The sequence below is a fragment of the Vigna radiata genome, chromosome 7 (genome assembly GCF_000741045.1).
Source record: "Vigna radiata var. radiata cultivar VC1973A chromosome 7, Vradiata_ver6, whole genome shotgun sequence".
In the NCBI taxonomy this organism is placed as follows: domain Eukaryota; kingdom Viridiplantae; phylum Streptophyta; class Magnoliopsida; order Fabales; family Fabaceae; genus Vigna; species Vigna radiata.
The window spans coordinates 27,999,402-28,019,604 of NC_028357.1; the positions used below are offsets into that span (position 1 = coordinate 27,999,402).

The following is a 20,203-nucleotide window of genomic DNA, read 5'->3' on the forward strand; positions in this document are numbered from 1 at the left end:
AAAAAATTCAAAGATGGTCAACGACTTGCATGCTCATGTCAAGGACTTGCATGCTCATGTCAAGGACTTGCATGCTCATGTCAAGGACTTGCATGCTCAAGTCAAGGCCAACATAGAGAGGAAGTGGTGAAAATGAACTTATATCCGAAGTGATAATCTTACTTATTGAGATGACAACTTATCATCTACACATATCAACAAAGGAAGCAAGAATTAATAACACAAGTGCTCCAAACTCCTGAACAACAATACTACATCTCAAAACTCTTAGGCTACAACTATGATATTCAAGGCAATGTTGGGTTTTCAATAAAGTTGTAAATACACTCTCAATAATACTAGAGTTGAGACAAATTTTAGATATCATTGTTCTTCACTTTGATGTTTCTGTAAGGTGCAAGAAATTTATCCTACCGATCAAGAGCTCAATCATCACTCAAAGTAACTGGCTTCCAAAATTGAAGGTAAGCCTATCAAGTATGCATGAAAAATTTCTCTCTGCTCCAATTCTAATCTGTCTGTTCTAGTTTGTCTTCCTTCCAACTGTTCTGTTTGCTTCAACACGTGGTTAATCATATAGCCAAGCACATTAATTAATCTTTCGGTGCTTTGAGTTTTACAACCACAAATGAAAATGAAGGGTGTCCAAGCCTTCACTGAAACCATAGGTGTTCAAGTTCTAACTCAAATGAAAAACTATGAAAAAAAAAAGAAAAAACACTTTGAATACTATTGAAAAAAATTCAAAAATGGTCAAGGACTTGCATACTCATGTCAAGGCCAATATAAAGAGGAACTGGTGAAAATGAACTTATATTAGAACTGATGATCCTATTTATTGAGATGACAACTTATCATCAACACATCAACAAAGCTAGCTAGAATTAATAAAAAAAAGTACTCCAAACTCCTGAATAACAATACTATATCTCAAAACTCTTAGGCTACAGCTATGATATTCAGTGAAAGGTTGGGTTTCAATAAAGTTGCAAATACACTGTCAAGAATACTAGGTTGAGACAAATTATAGCTATCATTGTTCTTCACTTTGATATTTTTGTAAGGTGCAAGAAATCTATGCTACTGATCAATAGCTTAATCAGCACTCAGAGTAAGTGGCTTCCAAAATCGAAGGTAAGCCAATCAAGAGAGCAAGTTTTGGTTTAGTGGAAAAATCTCTTTCTTGGAGCTTAAGGATGGATTCTTGCAGGATTATCCTGATTTACACCTTGTGGACAATGTATTTGTCCATCCATCAAAAAGGGGATGATATGATCCATGATGAAGAGACCAAGAAAGTATAGATTCAATCCATGAAATAGAGGAAGAGTGCCACAAAATGCATGCTTAAGGAAAATGCAGTAGAAAGAATTAAAAGCTCATTGGGATGGTGGGATCATATTACTTACAAGGATAAGAGATAGGGTATAATAGATAGCCCACACAACACTACTTTATGTTAGTTTGTCTTTTTATTTGTTGTTGGTTAGGCACACTGGGGAGAGGTATGCATGAAAAATTCTCTCGGCTCCAATTTTCATCTCTGTCTGTTCTAGTTTGTCTTCCTTCCACCTGTTCTGTTTGCTTCAACATGTGGTTAATCATAGGCAAGCACATTACTTAATCTTTTGATGCTTTGAGTTTTACAACCGTCTGTTCTAGTTTGTCTTCCTTCCACCTGTTCTGTTTGCTTCAACATGTGGTTAATCACAGCCAAGCACATTAATTAATCTTTTGGTGCTTTGAGTTTTACAACCACAAATGAAAATGAAGGGTGCCCAAGCCTTCACTGAAACCATAGGTGTTCAAGTTCTAACTGAAATGAAAAACTATGAAAAAAAAAACACTTCGAATACTATTGAAAAAATTCAAAGATGGTCAAGGACTTGCATGCTCATGTCAAGGCCAACATAGAGAGGAAGTGGTCAAAATGAACTTATATCCGAAGTGATGATCCTATTTATTGAGATGACAACTTACCATCTACACATATCAACAAAGCCAACAAGAATTAATAACACAAGTGCTCCAAATTCCTGAACAACAATACTATATCTCAAAACTCTTGTGCTACAACTATGATATTCAGTGCAAGGAGGTTGGGTATTCAATAAAGTTGCAAATATACTGATAGGATATAAGATAGGGGTGAAAGAGCCTAACGGTGGAACAGTTGGAGAAGGTGGGCAAGGGGCCTATAAATGTAAACCTTTTGTAATTCTGTAAGAGAGTTAGTCAATTGTATACTTTGTATAGATCGGTTTTGAACCTGGTGAGAGGGGTTAGGCCCTTGGGTTACTCTTTGTACTCAGTCATTGTTACTGTGAATAGCATACCCATTGTTTGATTATTTCTGTCTTGTGTGAGTGCATATCAGTGGTGAGGGTGACTGTTAGGTTCTTACACCAAAGATTCCTAACATATACTCTCAAGAATACTAGAGTTGAGACAAATTTTAGATATAATTGTTCTTCACTTTGATGTTTTTGTAAGGTGTAAGAAATCTATCCTACTGATCAAGAGCTCAATCAGCACTTAGTAAGTGGCTTCCAGAATTGAAGGCAAGCCTATCAAGAGAGCATGTTTTGGTTTAGTGGAAAAATCTCTTTCTTGGAGCTTGAGGATGGCTTCTTGCAGGATTATCCTGATTTACACCTTGTGGACAAAGTATTTGTCCATCCATCAGAAAGGGGATGATATGATCCATGATGAAGAGACCAAGAAAGTATAGATTCAATCCATGAAATAGAGGAAGAGTGCCATAAAATGCATGCTTATGAAAAATGCAGTTGAAAGAATTAAAAGCTCATTGGGATGGTGGGATCATATTACTTACGAGGATAACAGATAGGGTACAATGGATAGCCCACATAACACTACTTTATGTTAGTTTGTCCTTTTATTTATTGTTGGTTAGGCACACTGGGGAGAAGTATGCATGAAAAATTTCTCTCTGCTCCGATTCTCATCTCTGTCTGTTCTAGTTTGTCTTCCTTCCACCTGTTCTGTTTGCTTCAACATGTTGTTAATCGTAACCAAGCACATTAATTAATCTTTTGGTGCTTTGAGTTTTACAACCACAAATGAAAATGCAGGGTGCCCAAGCCTTGACTGAAACCATAGGTGTTCAAATTCTAAGTCAAATGAAAAACTCTGAAAAAAGAACACTTCGAATACTATTGAAAAAAATTCAAAGAGATTAATTTCTAAGAAAATTGAGATGCTCAGGGTAGTTTTCACTATTAAATGGAAGTTTTTAATTCGCCTAATAGTCTTATTTTATTTAATTTTCCTATTGATGAGTTTATTTCCAGAATTTAGACTCACTAAAAATTACCTTGATTAAAAATTTAAAATATATATATGCAGTATAAAAAGATAACTCGTATAATAGCATTGCAAGAAATAGAAAATAAAACTAGTTATTTGATTAATTCATGAACCAGAGGCATTTGCCCAACTATATAGAGATACAAACACAGGAAAGGGAATTGTGTAAAGAAAGAGCCCTCCGAAACTCCAATTATATTTTCCTAAATTGGATCCTTTACAAGGGTGTAAGAATATCCAATACGCCTAATGTCCAAACAATGCTCAAATGGGAATCGGACATCCCGGGGTCCACACAAGACTCTTAGAGCAACTTTCTTCAACTTCCCATCACATCCTCATATTGTTCTAGCTGTCCAAAATATATACAGCAAATAATATCACGCCACATGTTGATCTGTTACCTAATTTAGGCAAATAAAGTTCAATTAACCTGAAAAGTTCAGCCCTCTGAAAGGCTTGGGCTTTCAGGTGATGCTCTTTTTCCATCATAACGCTACAAATTAAAGGAAAATAAAAATCCTTTACCATTAGAACCGAAACTGTATTCATGTAAAACACAAAATAATGGGCAAAGCCATAAATCGGTTATGACGATATTTTGCCTAATAATTTACCTGTTTTCCAGATGAGAAGGGTAGATATTTGTACTTAATCATGTGAGATATCTGTCTCCTCATTGTAAGCGTGAATAAGACCACCCAGTAGAAGAGGAGTATTGGCCAGAACACAGGAACATCAAACGCACTAAAGAAAGTCATCACAAATACAACGCAAAATGCCTTTGTGATTGAGTACCTGCTTACATTCAGCAGAAACATCTCCATATCAAAATACTGAAGATAAAAGCATGAAGATACACACCAAAGAACGAAGAACTTTTGTAAATTAGCACAAAACCCAACGAGAAACCCAAAAATGTCACATAAAATGCAATGCTTATTTGCAACGTTTGCATTTCCAAACAATTCATTATTTGTGGGAACGAACATCCAGATTTTTATCAGAACTGACAGGTCAATCTATTTGCTCGTTTCACATGTTTGTTCTTTAAATCGGTTCAAAAAAGTTTTGTTCACAACTTCAAGCTTTTGGAGGTACTCCCTACACAAAGCCACAGTAATCAGTAGCATTTCTCTATAATTTTCTGCCATATCAAGAGCAAAACGAAAGCGTGACTGCAATAGCAATTCAACACCTTGACATATTTCTCTATAATTTTCTGTGATATCAAGAACAAAACGAGAGTGTGACTGCAAATGCAATTCAACACATTGACATATTTCTCTATAATTTTCTGTGATATCAAGAACAAAACGAAAGTGTGACTGCAATTGCAATTCAACACCTTTAAATCGGTTCAAAAAAGTTTTGTCCACAACCTCAAGCTTTTGGAGGTACTCCCCACACAATGCCACCGTAATTGCACCCACATTAGTAGCATTTCTCTATAATTTTCTGTGATATCAAGAACAAAACGAAAGTGTGACTGCAATAGCAATTCAACACCTTTAAATCGGTTCAAAAAAGTTTTGTCCACAACCTCAAGCTTTTGGAGATACTCCCCACACAATGCCACCGTAATTGCAGCCACATCAGTAGCATTTTTCTGTAATTTTCTGTGATATCAAGAACAAAACGAAAGTGTGATTGCAATAGCAATTCAACACCTTTAAATCGGTTCAAAAAAGTTTTGCCCACAACCTCAAGCTTTTGGAGGTACTCCCCACACAATGCCACCGTAACTGCACCCACATCAGTGGCATTTCTCTATAATTTTCTGTGATATCAAGAACAAGACGAAAGTGTGACTGCAATAGCAATTCAACACCTTTAAATCGGTTCAAAAAATTTTTGTCCACAACCTCAAGCTTTTGGAGGCACTCCCCACAAAATGCCACCGTAATTGCACCCACATCAGTAGCATTTCTCTATAATTTTCTGTGATATCAAGAACAAAACGAAAGTATGACTGCAATAGCAATTCAGCACCTTGTGTCACCTTTCTTTTTCATTTTCCGAAAATTCCAGCGTCAGTCCCACAAATATGAAGGTGTTATAATAAAATAATGTCTTATATACTAAAATAGGAACACAATTTCATTTCCCACAATAATTACAGATTTCCATACAGCTTCATTCTTGAATTTTTTTTGTTTTTATTTTTTTCTCTTCTAATTTTTAATTCTTTATCAATAAAATTTTGTAAATTTAGGTTTACCATTCTTGAGAATGTAATTCCAGAAATTACTAAAATTACAACATGAAACAAATGCGGCCGAGATTGTAAACTACGATTGTAACAAGAATTGCAATTTCATCACAATCCTTCATTTTGCAAAACAAAAAGAAGACTAATGCTGCTAAGTGCAAAGAACCCAGAAATTATGACATTTCGGCTATTACTGCAGTGCCAACTGTTTCTTTCTTCAAGAAAAGAAACTCGCAGCACACACAACCCTGTAAATAACACAAGAACTGTAACCTTGCAAACAAAACTCCAAAAGAACACAATACAAACTTTGTTGTGCCGTAAAATTTGGGTTCTATGGTAACTATGATCGATCAAAACAAGATGAAGTGAAATTAATTGATTCATGATGATCGTGAATTAAATTAACAGTAATTGGGAAGCATATAGCGTACCAGAACTTGAACTCCGGGAGGCGGCGAACGAATGGACGAAACTCGTCGTTAACGGACGAGGGGAGGGTGGGGCCCTCTGCGTCAAGAATCTCGGGGTCCACCTGAGGGGAAAGGAACCCGATCAGAAGGTTGAGGATGTATATTCCCAAACCGTACGACACTAAGTAGAACCCTTCCACCAAGTACACGCGCAGCGCGTATATCAACGCCACCACCAACAACCCCACCCACCGCCGCCCCACGTGTGGCGTCCATTTGTCTAGCACGTGCTGGTACTGCCGCCACACTGCCAACTCCCACCGCGATATGGCGGCTCTAAGTGATGATCCGACCGCGTCCATCGCTGATGGACCCGCTCCGCTTTCTGCTTGAGAGAGGTTCATTTCAACGATTTGTCGCTTAAAGGAACCCTCTTCTCATGGTCTCTTCAGTCCTAATATTCAATCGATGTTTTTTTTTTCAATTTAAAATCATCTTACAGACCCAAAAAAAAAAAAATCTTTGGTTTCAAGGATTTAGCTCGCCTGTTAATAGGCCGCAAAATTTCCCTTTTCAATAGTATTATATTGGTATATTTAAAACTCGAATTCAAAATTATTCATTATCATATCTACAAAACCATTTAAGTTTATTCACATATTTCATGCTGTGTTTATTGTAGTTTTAGTCCATATGCAAACTATTTAAAATAAAATTGAGAAATATAACTTATTAAATATAGTTATATTTTTATTTTGTTAATTTTTATTTTAATGTTTTATCTTTGTTATTGTTTATTTACGAATTTATGTCACGTCATAGTTTTATTAGACTTTCATTCTTATTAGACAAAATTTACTAATACTAGCGTAACTAGAAATAGATAACTAAATTCTTTAAATATAAAAAAAAAAAAATCAGTTTTTAATTATTTTGTGGAAAAACTATTTCTTTTAGTATTCTCTACGTTTTATAGTAATTTCTAATAAAAACAATTAATGAAAATTAGCTTTAGTTTTAAGAAAAAAAATTATAAAAATAAATTTCAAAAATAGAAATTAAAATTAAAAGATAAAATCAGAGAGACTAAAGCAATTATTAAACTTATAATCATTTTAAGAGAATTATAATCTGGACTAACTTTCATACAACATAAAATTTTACGATGACTTTACAAGGTGTAAATAAACTGAGTAGAGATTGATAATTTAAACAAAACAATAACCTATTAATTTAGTACTTAATATGATACTATATTTCCTGTTTAATTGTTTTATTAAAAAAATATAAATAGTCCCTAATGTTACAATACACCGATCTCAGTATTCCTTCTGATTATTTAAATGGTTTCAGAGTTGATTAAATGTCATATTCACATATCCATGCGATAAGGTCAATGTCCTTTCTAACCTAAATTTTATCTTAATTTTAAATTTTCATAAATTCCTGTATTAAATTATATATATATATATATATATATATATATATATATATATATTAAATTCAACAACAATTCTCTTGTTTTGTTACTCCAAATTTTCAACGATGCCAATCAAATTTTATGGGGTGTCAACCAACTACAATATTTTTATTTGAGCTTCCTATAGCGTTAGAAGCTCTAATGCTTTTGATAATATGTTTTATAAATTTCATTATAAGCTTACTTAAAGACTAAAAGAACAAATAAATAGTAAATTGAAAAGGAGTTTGGAGAAGGTTGTGTTGTTTTATTTTTACTATTTTTAACCCTAATGGCATCCGCTTCAACCCCATAGTCACATGTTCTAAGAATAACAATAGCCTTCCTCTTCAATGTGCATGTTTTGTTTTATACTCACTGATATAATTACAGTAATAAGTCATTTGTACTTGCATTAAAGGATTGTTGCTACAGAAGAAAAAGAAAGCGAAATTATTACAGCATTTTAAAGAATTAATTTACCAGAGAACAGTGAAATAGATGTCTCCAAATATTTAAAATAATGCTAACGATATATAAATTATACAGCAAAAAGTAGCCCCAATAAAAATCGAGTACAAAGTTGACAATATTTGACGAGCTGTCTTCATATGAAAGAATGTCAATAGAACATATATAATTGCAGTGAAACGTTAGTTGTAAACAAAAACATTCATCGGTTCATCCTTCGAGGGAAATATTTAAATCCAAATTTGGACTCTAATGGAACCTCCAACATGTCAACTAAATATGAATGTCTCAAAACTGGACGGTTCACATAACCGATTTTTAAGAAAATTACCATAAATGTAGGATGTCCTGGCTAAGGAGCATACCTTCAATTTCATTTCCCCAAACAATCCAATATTCTCATCTCCTGGCTACACTTTTTGGAGGGCCTTATCTCTTTTCCATCTTATCTTATTTAAAGATTCCACCATTTTATGCAAGGCGGATATTTCAAAATCTTTCTGTGACAGCTCTTTCTTCAATGATTCGATCTCCAATTCACTTTGCTTTAATCGTTGATTCAGCGCTTCAATCTCGTTTAAATGGGCATCACAGCTTGGGGCATCCTCTTCAGTGTTTTTATCTATCTTTGCTTTCTTGGAAACATCAACTGCCTCATCCGTTTGTAAAGCCCTCTTATTAGAGCCATTCTGGACAGTGGGTTCATCACTTACCATTTTCCGAACATATAGAGTGACAGGCATGCCTTTACTTGTCAGAAATGTTACAAGTTTTTGTGGACGCCCTTGATTATCCTAAGANAAAGTAATATACATAATATGAGATAGATCAGCAATCCCAGAGTAAATAAATGTCATTCAGTGATATACAACTGCAATATTAGTTTATCAACAGAAGACGCCTTCTTTTTTTNAACAAGCATGAAAAGAAAAGTTATCAAGTTTATCCAAATTTGGAAGAATCAAACATATATCCATTAGAACAAATGGATTCAGGTATTATAGTGGAGACTGGAATCCAATTTATGCATTTCATTGGCTCGGCTAAACAACAAGCAATTTAGTGATATCAAGTAACAGATTGCGCACCGTTATATATCATGTATGTACCTTTAATTGGATTCCTTGGACTTTTTCATAGGCGTCCTCAGCCTCTTGTGTATTTTTAAAAACAGCTAAGGCAGAATAATGTCTTCCTTGAACTTTCCTAGTAGACTGCAGCAGATGCATCAGATCTCAAAAACAAAATGTAACCCACTAAAAGACTGCCAACAAGATTACCAGTGAGACAAAACTACATGTTTTTAAATTGAAGATATTAACACTCTTTAAATAATTACAGATGAACCTCTTCACTAGAACANTGAGATAGCCATGGGACGCTACCTGCAGTTCTGTTCTGAATTCTCCAGGAACAATGGTATGCAGTGCTTCAGTGTTTACATTGTTTGGTATTTTGTGAAGAAAAAGCTTTGTGGTATCACTTTCTGGAACCTAAAACAATATAGCAGTGATATTATTCACCTTTAGCCGCCAATCAACATGATTACAAAGACAAGGTAATGCTGGAGATGTATATGTCAGCTTACACGCTCTTGAGGCAGTGAAATTGGAAATTCCCTATCAACACCATGTTTGATCTTTGCAAGAACGAGGTTCATAGCTGCACATGCATCATCTAGACAATTATGTGGAGCACCTTTTTCCCGAACAGCACGACCCAAAACAGCCTGTCACAACAATTGTTGATAAACTACAAATCAAAAATCAACAAATGTTGCTATAATTTTCTTGGGCAAGCCTGGATGATGAAAGATCTTAAATTTCAAGACATAAACTAGCACAAGTGCACAAGAGAGGCTTTGCATCCAAAACAACATGATTCCTCCAAAAGANTGGCTACGTGANCTTTTCTCATAATGGAGAACCTTAATTTTTGCATATAAAACATTTGCCACTTTAGTACCTGACATAAACCATTCAAAGAAGGTTTTCTGTGCATAGGCCCATCCGTGGATTGGAAGATATAGGAAGTGTCAATCACTCTGACATGATCAAGCTTCAGCACTGCAGACAACTTGCATTAGTATATAAATTAGAAGCACAAAAATTAATTCAACGGAGCTAGTCCCACAATATACTCAAAATCTAGCAGTAGGTTTAAAAACAGACCAAAGTAAACTAAAACGTTTATCAAACTTACCACGTAGATCATTATGCAAACTGTGTCCCACTAATATGGCTCCTTTTGATAACAACTTCTTCATGGATTTCTNTGGAAGCACAAGACATATCTTCATTATGCACATGAAAGGACTATACAAAATAAAAAACAAAGAAAAACACAAAATACCTGTACATCAGCCAAGGAGCAAGTCACTGCCTCTAGATCTTGAGAAGAGATACCAGTGATCTCTGTTCTGTAGTCCACAATTTTTTTGTTGGGTTTTACGAATTCATTCAGCTTGACCTGAAAAATTCTGAAAATTATCTATCCGTAACCCCAAAAAGGAGAATAATTTTAAAAACAATCATGTGAAACCCTTTTTTGGGAGGCTATGCAAAAGGAGGAGTGTGCATAAATTACCTCTAAATTATGGTCTACCACACAAACTTTAACTACCTCGTCTGTCCCATCTTCACAAAGAACCATTTCACAATCAACAGCGAGCATTGTAGTGGACTTCATCACCTTGGGCTTGGTTTTAACATTTATAACTATCCAACCCTTCAAATCCACATCAAAAGCATAATATACGATATATCAGAATAAATATTGGCACCTTCAAATTCAGGTACAGCCTACAGGTGACGTCAACAAACCTCATCAATTGATAGAGACGAATAATCCAATGGATATAACGGATGCTGCAGAGTTATTTGAACTAGCCTCTATGCAGCAAACATCAGACTGTTAGAAAATTATAGTAATTTTTTTACAAATACACTTGTCAATGACATCAACAACATTAATTAAGAAGAAAAAGAATGTGCATACCCGTTATCAATTACACAACCCAGAAGGAGAAAAACGATAATTATCAGCAAAAAGTAATATCAGAAATTTGATTTTTCTGAATCATAGAGATTCTTGACACTATCAATTACATTCTCTTCAATTTTAGACTTTAGTTCTACATTCAGATTTGGTTGCAGCAACAAGAAATATTCAACTTCGGAGCCAATTTCCAATTGGCATGATGGTTTAAGTACAAAAGAGGAAAANAATAAACCATAAAAGTATAAATTCAGAAATAAGTAAAAAGCAATTCCCGAAATAAGGCAGAAGGTACATGTGACCAGCACTTACTTAGAACCAGTCCAGTCACTAAACCAGTGAAGGTATGGGTTTAAGGTTCAAAGGTTTAACCTGGAGTTCACCAGTGTCAAACCAGATTCAATAAAATATTGTCATTTTTTTTAATATGGTAATACAATATATAAAGTAGTATTAATAAAAATATTATATATATATATATATATATATATATATATATATATATATATATATATATATATATATATATATAAATTTTACAAAATTAAAAATTAAACTTCACTTGATTGTGTCATAAGTCATAGCATGCGACAAAAGTAAGCTATATATGAAAGCAAACAAGTATAATACATCATATATATATAAGTTCAACAATAACAAATAAAATCCATTAGTAACTACAACTCTCTACAACAAAAAACCACACGTTCTTAGAACCAACAAGTTCAACCTCTCAACCCACCTGGTTTTCCAGTTTCACCGGCTATATCACGGTTCAAATTTAAATTCGTTAGTAACTACAACTCTCTTGAAAAACCAACTAACAGCATAAAAAAATAAGATAAGTTTTCAAAAACAACCAGTCAAACCTCCCAACCCACTAGTTTTCCCGGTTTTCGCCTTCATGCGCAGTTTGACTGGTTTTATCCCGGTTCAAATTTAAATCTGTCTTGTAGGAAGACTTGGACCAAACACTAGTCCGGTTCCTGATTCAACTAGTTAAACCGCCCAGTCCAGTTTTGAAAACATTGATTGGAACATTCTCAATGAAATTGAATAATAATGTTGAACCGCTTAAAGAAATAACAGCAAAGGATTGGTAGAAAGCCCAAAGCAAATGCGGTGAGTATGCCCTTAATGGGAAGGAAACTTAGTATTTAATAGAAAACTAAGGTAAAATAACATTATTTTATTACTACTATAATCCAGGAAAGGAAGTTAACTACAATCTAAAACAAGATTTTAGCAGAGAAATCACCACTAAAACGTACCTGCTCCGGGGACTCAAGGGATTTATCTTTCAGTCGCTCCAACATGTATTGATTTTCATGATGTCTCATGATGTTGTCAAAAAACTAAACACGGGAGAAATAAATAAAACTCACATCTTTTGAGTGTATGTGTACATATTTGGTACTAAAANGTTATTTACCTTCAAATCTTCCTCCTTCGAAAAAGACTTTAGAAATGTAGCCAATAACTCATGGGGTCGCTTTGATGGATCACTCAAACGGGTCCCAAACTGTTTATCATGACTGTCCAAGAATTCTCTCCAGTCTCCTAGCTTACCCCTGAGGCCTCTCTTTTGTGCCAATTTTACAATATCAGCCAGCACCTACCCATATGGAAGCACTGGTTATATTGCTGGGACAGAGGAGAAAGAAGGAAAGGGAAAACAAAAACACTACAAAACACTCAAGATATCTCATCATCCATTTAAACTGGCATATACATCTAAAAGTCTCACAATGTATTACAATTTATCTATTTATCTATATGACTATTGATGACATCATTATCACCAACAACTAAAGAAGTTGCAAATAATTTTGGCAAACATAACTAATCCCTAATTCTATATGAACTGATTCACTAGGTTTACAGCAAAGGTAGTCTTTCATTTATTAAATAAGTATTAAAGCATAGGCATTTAGTCCAATGATTTCATCACCCCTGAAACCATGACAGGAAACACACAACTAAAACTAAGACTGTATACCACGACTCTTAACTTTGGGCTTTAACTCATTCATGCCAAAACATTCATCCTAATTTCCCATAAAAATTCACCACCTAAAATATTCAATTGATTCCCCAGCAGTACATTCAAAATACTAAACATCTAAAGAAACTTAAAAGCGAAAAACGCACAAATCGAACTGTTTTTTCGAAGGCGTTGGAAACAACCATGAACAAACAAACAAATATACTGAAAGCGTTGACTAAGGAAGCTCACCTTCTTTTCTGCAGTGTCTATTTTTTCTTCCATATTGAGTTGCTACGAAGCCTTGTCAAAATCTTTGCAAAACAGCGTCCAAACATATAGTGCAGCGTCTAGGTTTTCAGGGATGTTTTATGCTGCCTCCGGGTTTTTACTTTTTCTTTTTTCCTTATCTTTTACTTATTTTGTTGTTATTTTTACCCACAGATAATCTAATCTTCATGAACCTCTATGTATAGTAATATACATTTTTTGCTATATTATTTTTTAGACAGTTTTTACAGTATTTATTCTGTTAATCTCTTTATTTTATTTTTGTAGTTTTGTACTATATAAATATTTTATATTATCTATATCCAAGTTATTATACATAAATTTTTAATTATATAGTTTATAGTCCACACTGTTTGTATTTTATTATTTTTCTATTTTTTACTTGTTTTTTAGTTTCACAGGCATATAACAAAGAAAATATGTAAAATAATATTTTAGATATATATTGAATTTAATTATGAATATTAATTGATATAAAAATATATATTCTTATTTATATTATATTGCTTTTCGTGTATCTTAAAGCGTGTTCTAAAGATCTTATTTGTGTCCACTTTTGCATATAACTCAAAGTTTGAGAAAATATTGAAGTAATTTAATGAATTTAATTAAAATATTGATTTTGATAAATTAATATATAATATTATTTTAGATATTTAAATAAAAATTATTTAAGTATATGATATTTTTTTTCTAATCTGTTACTTGCATGTTCAGTTGAATTGAAACAAAGAGTATATCTTCTCGTACTAAGATATTTTGACTGAATTATTGATGTATTTATGAATTGTGAAAACAGAAGAAATAATTTTACGTTCATATATTTTTAAAAAAGTTTAATCATTCAGGAAGTTTTTATTTTTGGATAGAATCTTAATTTAGTTCTTTTCTTTTTTAATATCTCAATTAGGTCTTAATTTTATAAAAATAGTAACAATTCAGTCATTTCTGTTAAATTGAGTCCAATGACGTCAATTTCTGGTTGATGTGATACGTCGAACTTTTATCACCTTGCCAAGTCAACTTTTTGAAAGGGTAAGATGGAAATAATAAAATTAAGTGCAGGCCTGGCAAATGCAATATGAGATTGGGAAAAAATTTGGAGGTAGGGTTCGTCTGATGAACAAATCAACTTTGGAAGAAGGCCTTCCTGCCTACGCCGTGAACTGGATTATGTTTGTTTTTGATTCACAGGTTGATGGAGATGAAGGAGAAAGTGGCGGTGTGATGGTGGAGAAGATTCTGGGTTGGTTTCTGATGGTGCGCCTCTTGTTGTTTTCTGCTTCCAGGTTGACGATGAAGATGCTAGGGAGATGGTTGCGCCACGGCGGAGGTTCGACGAGAGACTGGCATTTATGTTCTTCTCTGAATTTTGCTTTGCAGGTCCGATTGTGCCACCGATTCAGCATCCCTAGCAATGGAGGCGGTAGAGGAGCCATGCCAGATAAAGTCCTGGCGACAAGAGAAGATGGAACGGTGACCGCTAGGGGCGACGGGCGATGAGGTTGCATCATCTACGGTGTTCTTGGCCGGCTCGTCCGGAGGCGGAAAAGGACCGCTTGCGCGGAGGTGACGGTGGCGGGAGTTCTGGGTTTCTGGTTTCTGGTCATAGAGGGAGTACCAAAGTGCCTCAGGGAGGATGGGTTCCTGTTCCATATGTTTCACCTGAAGAACGTTTCCTTATCGGGCGAGTTTGTCCCAGACCATATCGAATGTATAGGTGTATTGTCAGATATGGTTACAAGGACATTCAAAGGGATGATGGAGATTTTGAGAATCATCTTATACAGAGTATCTAGCAGAATTTATCCAAATGGAAGCAGTGGAACCCCAGTTTTCAAGTTCTGAAGCTTCTTCACTTGATGGGAGGATGGTTGTTATAAGTTCTAGAAACTTAGAATACGCTTCAAGTTTAATTGTTTCAAAGCAAGAGGATATTGGCGTGTGGGCATATCCATCCCTAGCAGCAGATGTGTAACTCTAAGAAGTTTGTAATTGGTCTATGATGATGAAAGCCCACAAGTTAGAAGGCGACGAGTAAGCCATGGAGGCGCTGCAGATCTGCACTGCATACTCTTTTTCTCTTGCGATGTTGGAAATTAAAACCGCCAAGACCCGCAAGGGTAAGCGGGAGCTCGAGAAGCGCGCCCCAAGCTCGTAAGTATTCATCTCTTTCCCTCTCTCTCCGTTTCCTTACTCAGAAAATCTTACATTTTTTGGGAATATATTTTTGAAGGTGGAATCGGGGAAGAAAACGCTGATCTTGCATGGAACGAAGACCAGTGGCGTGCTCAACGTCGTGCTGGCGCAGATTTATCACCTCAAAAAGAACGACGCCATCAAGTACAGTCGGAAGAACGAGAACGTAAAGCCCTTCGAGGCCGGTGGCGAGACTTCTCTTGAGTTTTTTTCTCTCAAAACTGATTGCAGCATATTTGTGGTAATTACCCTCCGTTCCGTTAGGGTCAAGAATATGTAAATGACTTGAGTTTTAGGGTGTGTTTACTTGGGGGTGATGGGGAGAGAGTGATTGGGGGAGAGTGATTGAGTGGATTTGAGGGTGATTTTCTTTTTGTGTTTAGTTAAGTGGATTTGAAGGTAATTGAGAGTGAGTTTGGGGGTGAAGTTTGTGAGAATTAGTGTAGGATTTGATTGATGTGACAGATTTAAAAAATTTGTTTAATTGGTAGAATTTGAAGATTACCAAAATGCCCCTAGGTATTAAAGTAATATAAAACGATATTTGTTAATGTTATATTTAATTGAAAAAATGTTTATTAATAGTTAAAAATTTAGAATAATTATTAAAATAATTTTAAAAATTTAATTAAATTATACTTTAGTGAAATGATTTTTTTTTAAATTGTAGTACTTGTTTGTGATATAATTTAGTTTTAAGTAGTAAGAATTTATTTGTTATGGAAGTAAGATTTATTAATTTTGTAGATACCGATAATTAATCCAAGTTATAATTATCTGTTACATGAAATAAAAAGTACAAACATAATAACATAGAAATATATTAAAAAAATACATAAAATAAATACATTCATACATTCATATATTAAAAAAAAAACCAACAATATTTAAATAACATATTAAAACCAATAGTATATTTTAAATTCAAATAAACAAAAATAAACAACCAACAAAACTTACCTCTTGAAGATCCGTTTATGTGAAAATTGAACGAAGAAATAAGCAAAATATTGCAATGAAGCTTCAACCAAAGATTAGTATTGAATTTGTCCCATACTCAAAGGGTATTACTGTTTGTTATTAACAATAAATAATATTCAACAATTATAACATTTTGAAATACCTTTGAACACATTGTAGCATTTTGAACAATAATTATAGATAATGAACAATAAATAATAAAAACAATTCCAGATGTTATAACACAAATGATTAAATCCAACTATTTTACGTGACACACAATTTTTTCTAAACATCATAAAACTCATATAAATCATTCTAAAAAATATTTCTTTCAGATTTATACTGGAAATCATCAAAGTCATATAAATCCAAGTATTTTATGTGATACTCACAATTTCAGATTTCATATAAATCATCAAACTCATATAAATCACAATTTTATGCTCGACAACTACATTTCAGATTTCATCTCAGAAGTTCATCTCAGTAACATCAGCATAATCAGGAGTCATCTCAGTAACAATACCAAACTCATATAAATCATTCTAAAAAAGATAAATTAGTACCAACATCAAGTTCATGTTCATTGTAAAATTACTACCAGATTTCATTCTAAAAACACGAAATTGGAAAACCATTAAGACCCTGCTCACATTCCAAACCAAAAACAAAAATTTGACCACGAGCCAGTGGATTTGTGAATGATATTGCACCACGAAGCTTCATTTCCCAATCTGTTGTTTCAACATAAAGGTGAAGTTCCAAGTTGCTGGGTCAGAGGAGTTCCTCCAAGAAGTCAACGACAAAGTCGCGTCCATTTTCATGCCAGGAAGAAACGTGTCTGTTGGGTTTCAGATTCCCATCATATCTCGTTTAAGAAGAAGAAGAAGAAGTAGTAGTAGTGGTAGTATCCGGATACAAATGTGTGGTAACCGGATAACTTGCTGGCTTTGTGTGAAGAAGAAGGTGTATCCGGATACAAGTGTTTGGTAACCGGATACAACCTTGTTGCCCTCTTTGCTTCATGCTCGTTGTCGTCTACCATGCCACAACCATGCACGTCCAACTGCATCACCACTGACTTCACGTAACCTTGCTTCATGCTCGTTGAGTCGTCCACCATGCCAACGTTCAGGAATCTTCACTGTTCTTCAGCTCGTGAATGAACAGGGAAAGTAAATTTGCAGTACTAATATTTCTTATATTTTATGGTTAATGGAATAAGGCAATTATTTGAAATGAATAAGGATATTTTAGAGAAAGCTTCCTCGATCCCTCCAAATCCTCGCATATATGTGAGTGATGCTGCAGTAGATAAATCTCGGTGTTACTTCCAAATCGTCGCTCGCTATTACCTTAAAGTGAACACAATTTTTTTTAATTCATCGCTCGCTCTTCACTTTGAACAGTATATTACCTGGAAGTGAACACGCCCTTAGTTTTGTGGAGGATAGTCGTCATTAGTGATATGATAGTGGCGTGTCTGAATTTTTGTGTTATGCTAGTACACGGTTTTTTATTTATTTTTTTAGAAACAATTGTTGGAAAAAATGTTTGTATTGGATAATAGTTTCTGGCGGTGATGGCTGAAGTTTTTTATTATTCCCATTTTATCCTTTCAAAAAGCTGATCTGGCAAGGGTGATAAAAGTCCAACATGTCATGTCAACTAGAAATTGACGTCGTTAGGTTTAATTTAACGGAAATGACTGAATTGTTACAATTTTTATAAAATTAGGATCCAATTGAGATATCGAAAAAGAAAGGGAATAAATTAAGATTCTACCCGAAAATAGGGACCTCTTAAATGATTAAACCTTAAAAAAAATATATACATACTTTCTTTTAAAAATATATTAAATATTTTTAAGTTACAAAAATATAAAATATTGTTTGAATAATGATTTATAAATTTATTGTTATTACTTTATAGAAGAAAAAATGTTACGGTCATTTTCTTTAGTCAACTTATATTCAAAGGATGTAAATTGTTGTATTATTTTTCTAATCAACTTTTTATTTTTCTTTCAAAACTTATAGTAAATATAACATTGGCTTTGTATAAAAAAAAATTAACATAATGAGTAATTTTATTTCTAATATGTCAAATAACCTTGTTATAAATTTTTAAAATAATAAATGTTAAAACCTGAGGTTTTAATTTATTTATAAATAATAAACTAAGTATATTTTAATAGTAACATTTATCAAAAAGATTTGGTTTAATTATAATTAAAAGTTAATTGTTTTAAAAAGTTGCTTTTAATATAAAAAATGAAAAACAACATCACTTACATGAGTATGTATCCATTGTATATATTTGAAATTATTCCAATTTTATAAACAAATTTTGCATTGATAAAATAAATGTATAAATATGGAAATATCTAATTCTTTTTAAGATGAGAATGAAAATTTACATATTTATTTTGATTCGAATTTTCATACTTATTAAATTTGTAAAACACTCATAATTTAATATATAACTTAAAAAAACCTATCTCCATTTCTTTTGTATGATTGTAGTTTCATTCTAAAAAATTTTGTTAGAGATCTCATAAGATATTTTTTGTTTCCTTTTATTCTCTCACCATATAATATTTTATTCTTTCTCAACTTTTAATGGTATTTAGGATAGACATTTAATTATTTATATTTTAAAAAAAATATTTACATTAATTATTTATATTATTCACATGAGTATATAATTCTCGATTTCAAACATTTAATTAAGTAAATTATAATTTTATTGGACAACATAAACTTATCTTAGTTGCTCTCTTACCCTTAAATTTATTTCATTTAAAGGATTGGTTTGATGGCTAGCATGTTTATTCTAATCTCAAATATATATTTCCTTTTATCATAATACCGATTATATTTTTTTTTTCTGGTAATTTTGTTCAAAAGACGAAATGCAATATTTAATTTCAACAAACAAATTATATTATTTACTTTTACTTATTTTTAATATTTTTATTTGTTGTTTAACTTTTGTCAAGTAAGAATGTATGGTTTTTTTTTTATATAAAATAAAATTAATTTATTTATGGTTATATAAATTTGACCTTGAAACCATTTTAATTTTTTATATAATTATTATTGATTTTATTATGTTATGTTTGCTTGAATTTTGAAAAGTGTAATTTTATAATTTTGTAAAAGAGTTTCATTTTTGTGATATCATAATTTATTATGATGATTTTCTTTTTCAACATTCAACATATATTTAAATTTAAACAATAAGAAGATGCAAATCTAAATTCTAACTATTATTAAGTTTAATTATTTTCATTTATATGATTTTCTATATATGGAATATTACAGTTTTTATTAATATAAAAGAAGTAAGTGAATATATATATATATATATATATATATATATATATGGGGTTTGCTAACTTGCGTACGCCTGTTTTTCAGTTAGTACATTTTAGCAATGTGTACCGGGTTTCAGTAGACAAAAATACCCTTATATCATGAATTCTAAGTTTTAAGGTTAAGGATATTTTAATAATTTTCATTCTTAAAATTAAAAAAATAAAAAAAGAAACCCCCAAACCCTTACCCACCCCTTTCATTCCTCTTAACCCTTTCTCTTTCATCTCTTCCACTCAGACTTTTTCTCTGTCATCCCTGCTCTAACCCCAATTGAAAAAAAATCAGAAACATTTGTCTTATTTTAATAATTTTCATTCTCAAAACTAAAAAAAAAAAAACCAAACCCTTACTCACTTCCTTCATTCCTCTCAACCCTTTCTCCTTCATCTCTCTCACTCAAATATTTTTCTTTGTCATCTCTGCACTAGGACCAACTAAAAAAACACTCATTATTAAATAAAATGGTTAGAGAAAAAAAATACTTACATAAATAAAAAAAAATTA

The 20,203-nt window shown here is 32.8% G+C and overlaps 3 protein-coding genes across 8 annotated transcripts in view; all 3 read right to left on the reverse strand.

The window, feature by feature from the left end:
- Window positions 1–638: 638 nt before the first annotated feature.
- LOC106768147 (protein RER1A) lies at window positions 639–6,486 on the reverse strand. Of its 5 annotated transcripts, XM_014653125.1 has the most exons (4): window positions 5,977–6,485; window positions 3,948–4,128; window positions 3,764–3,826; window positions 3,407–3,682 (listed from the first exon to the last, which is right to left on the reverse strand). In XM_014653125.1, the coding sequence occupies exons 1-3, from the start codon at window positions 6,357–6,359 to the stop codon at window positions 3,773–3,775; spliced, it is 618 nt and encodes a 205-aa protein (XP_014508611.1). In that variant the 5' UTR covers window positions 6,360–6,485; the 3' UTR covers window positions 3,407–3,682; window positions 3,764–3,772. The 5 variants fall into 5 exon arrangements, with proteins under 5 accessions (XP_022639063.1, XP_014508611.1, XP_022639061.1 ...); XM_022783342.1 differs by lacking the exons at window positions 3,407–3,682; window positions 3,764–3,826 and adding an exon at window positions 639–656 and having other exon boundaries at window positions 5,977–6,486; XM_022783340.1 differs by lacking the exon at window positions 3,764–3,826 and having other exon boundaries at window positions 5,977–6,486.
- Window positions 6,487–7,997: 1,511 nt separating this feature from the next.
- The window catches only part of LOC106768146 (small RNA degrading nuclease 1-like), a 32,756-nt gene continuing 20,550 nt past the window's right edge, over window positions 7,998–20,203 (reverse strand). Inside the window, exon 13 of the mRNA XM_014653123.2 lies at window positions 7,998–8,250. The gene's annotated coding sequence lies outside the window, so the exon portion shown is untranslated. The remainder of the gene's footprint in view (window positions 8,251–20,203) is intronic.
- LOC106768145 (small RNA degrading nuclease 1) lies at window positions 8,021–13,262 on the reverse strand. Of its 2 annotated transcripts, XM_014653121.2 has the most exons (12): window positions 13,119–13,262; window positions 12,315–12,497; window positions 12,154–12,237; window positions 10,708–10,776; window positions 10,472–10,612; window positions 10,238–10,354; window positions 10,088–10,157; window positions 9,851–9,951; window positions 9,474–9,614; window positions 9,271–9,378; window positions 8,995–9,099; window positions 8,021–8,679 (listed from the first exon to the last, which is right to left on the reverse strand). In XM_014653121.2, the coding sequence occupies exons 1-12, from the start codon at window positions 13,149–13,151 to the stop codon at window positions 8,296–8,298; spliced, it is 1,536 nt and encodes a 511-aa protein (XP_014508607.1). In that variant the 5' UTR covers window positions 13,152–13,262; the 3' UTR covers window positions 8,021–8,295. The 2 variants fall into 2 exon arrangements, with proteins under 2 accessions (XP_014508607.1, XP_022639059.1); XM_022783338.1 differs by lacking the exon at window positions 10,708–10,776.

Bases quoted from the DNA above. Each gene is read 5' to 3' on its own strand.
- LOC106768145 (XM_014653121.2), bottom strand. From the start codon at position 13,151: ATGGAAGAAAAAATAGACACTGCAGAAAAGAAG. The intron at 9,615-9,850 runs GTACTAAAGTGG...TTGTTGTGACAG, and splicing joins CTTTGAATGGTTTATGTCAG to GCTGTTTTGGGTCGTGCTGT. The intron at 9,100-9,270 runs GTAGCGTCCCAT...CATCTGCTGCAG, and splicing joins AATTCAGAACAGAACTGCAG to TCTACTAGGAAAGTTCAAGG.
- LOC106768147 (XM_014653125.1), bottom strand. From the start codon at position 6,359: ATGAACCTCTCTCAAGCAGAAAGCGGAGCGGGTCCATCAGCGATGGAC. The intron at 4,129-5,976 runs GTACGCTATATG...GAATGTAAGCAG, and splicing joins CTCCCGGAGTTCAAGTTCTG to GTACTCAATCACAAAGGCAT. The intron at 3,827-3,947 runs GTAAATTATTAG...TTTAATTTGTAG, and splicing joins CCTTCTCATCTGGAAAACAG to CGTTATGATGGAAAAAGAGC.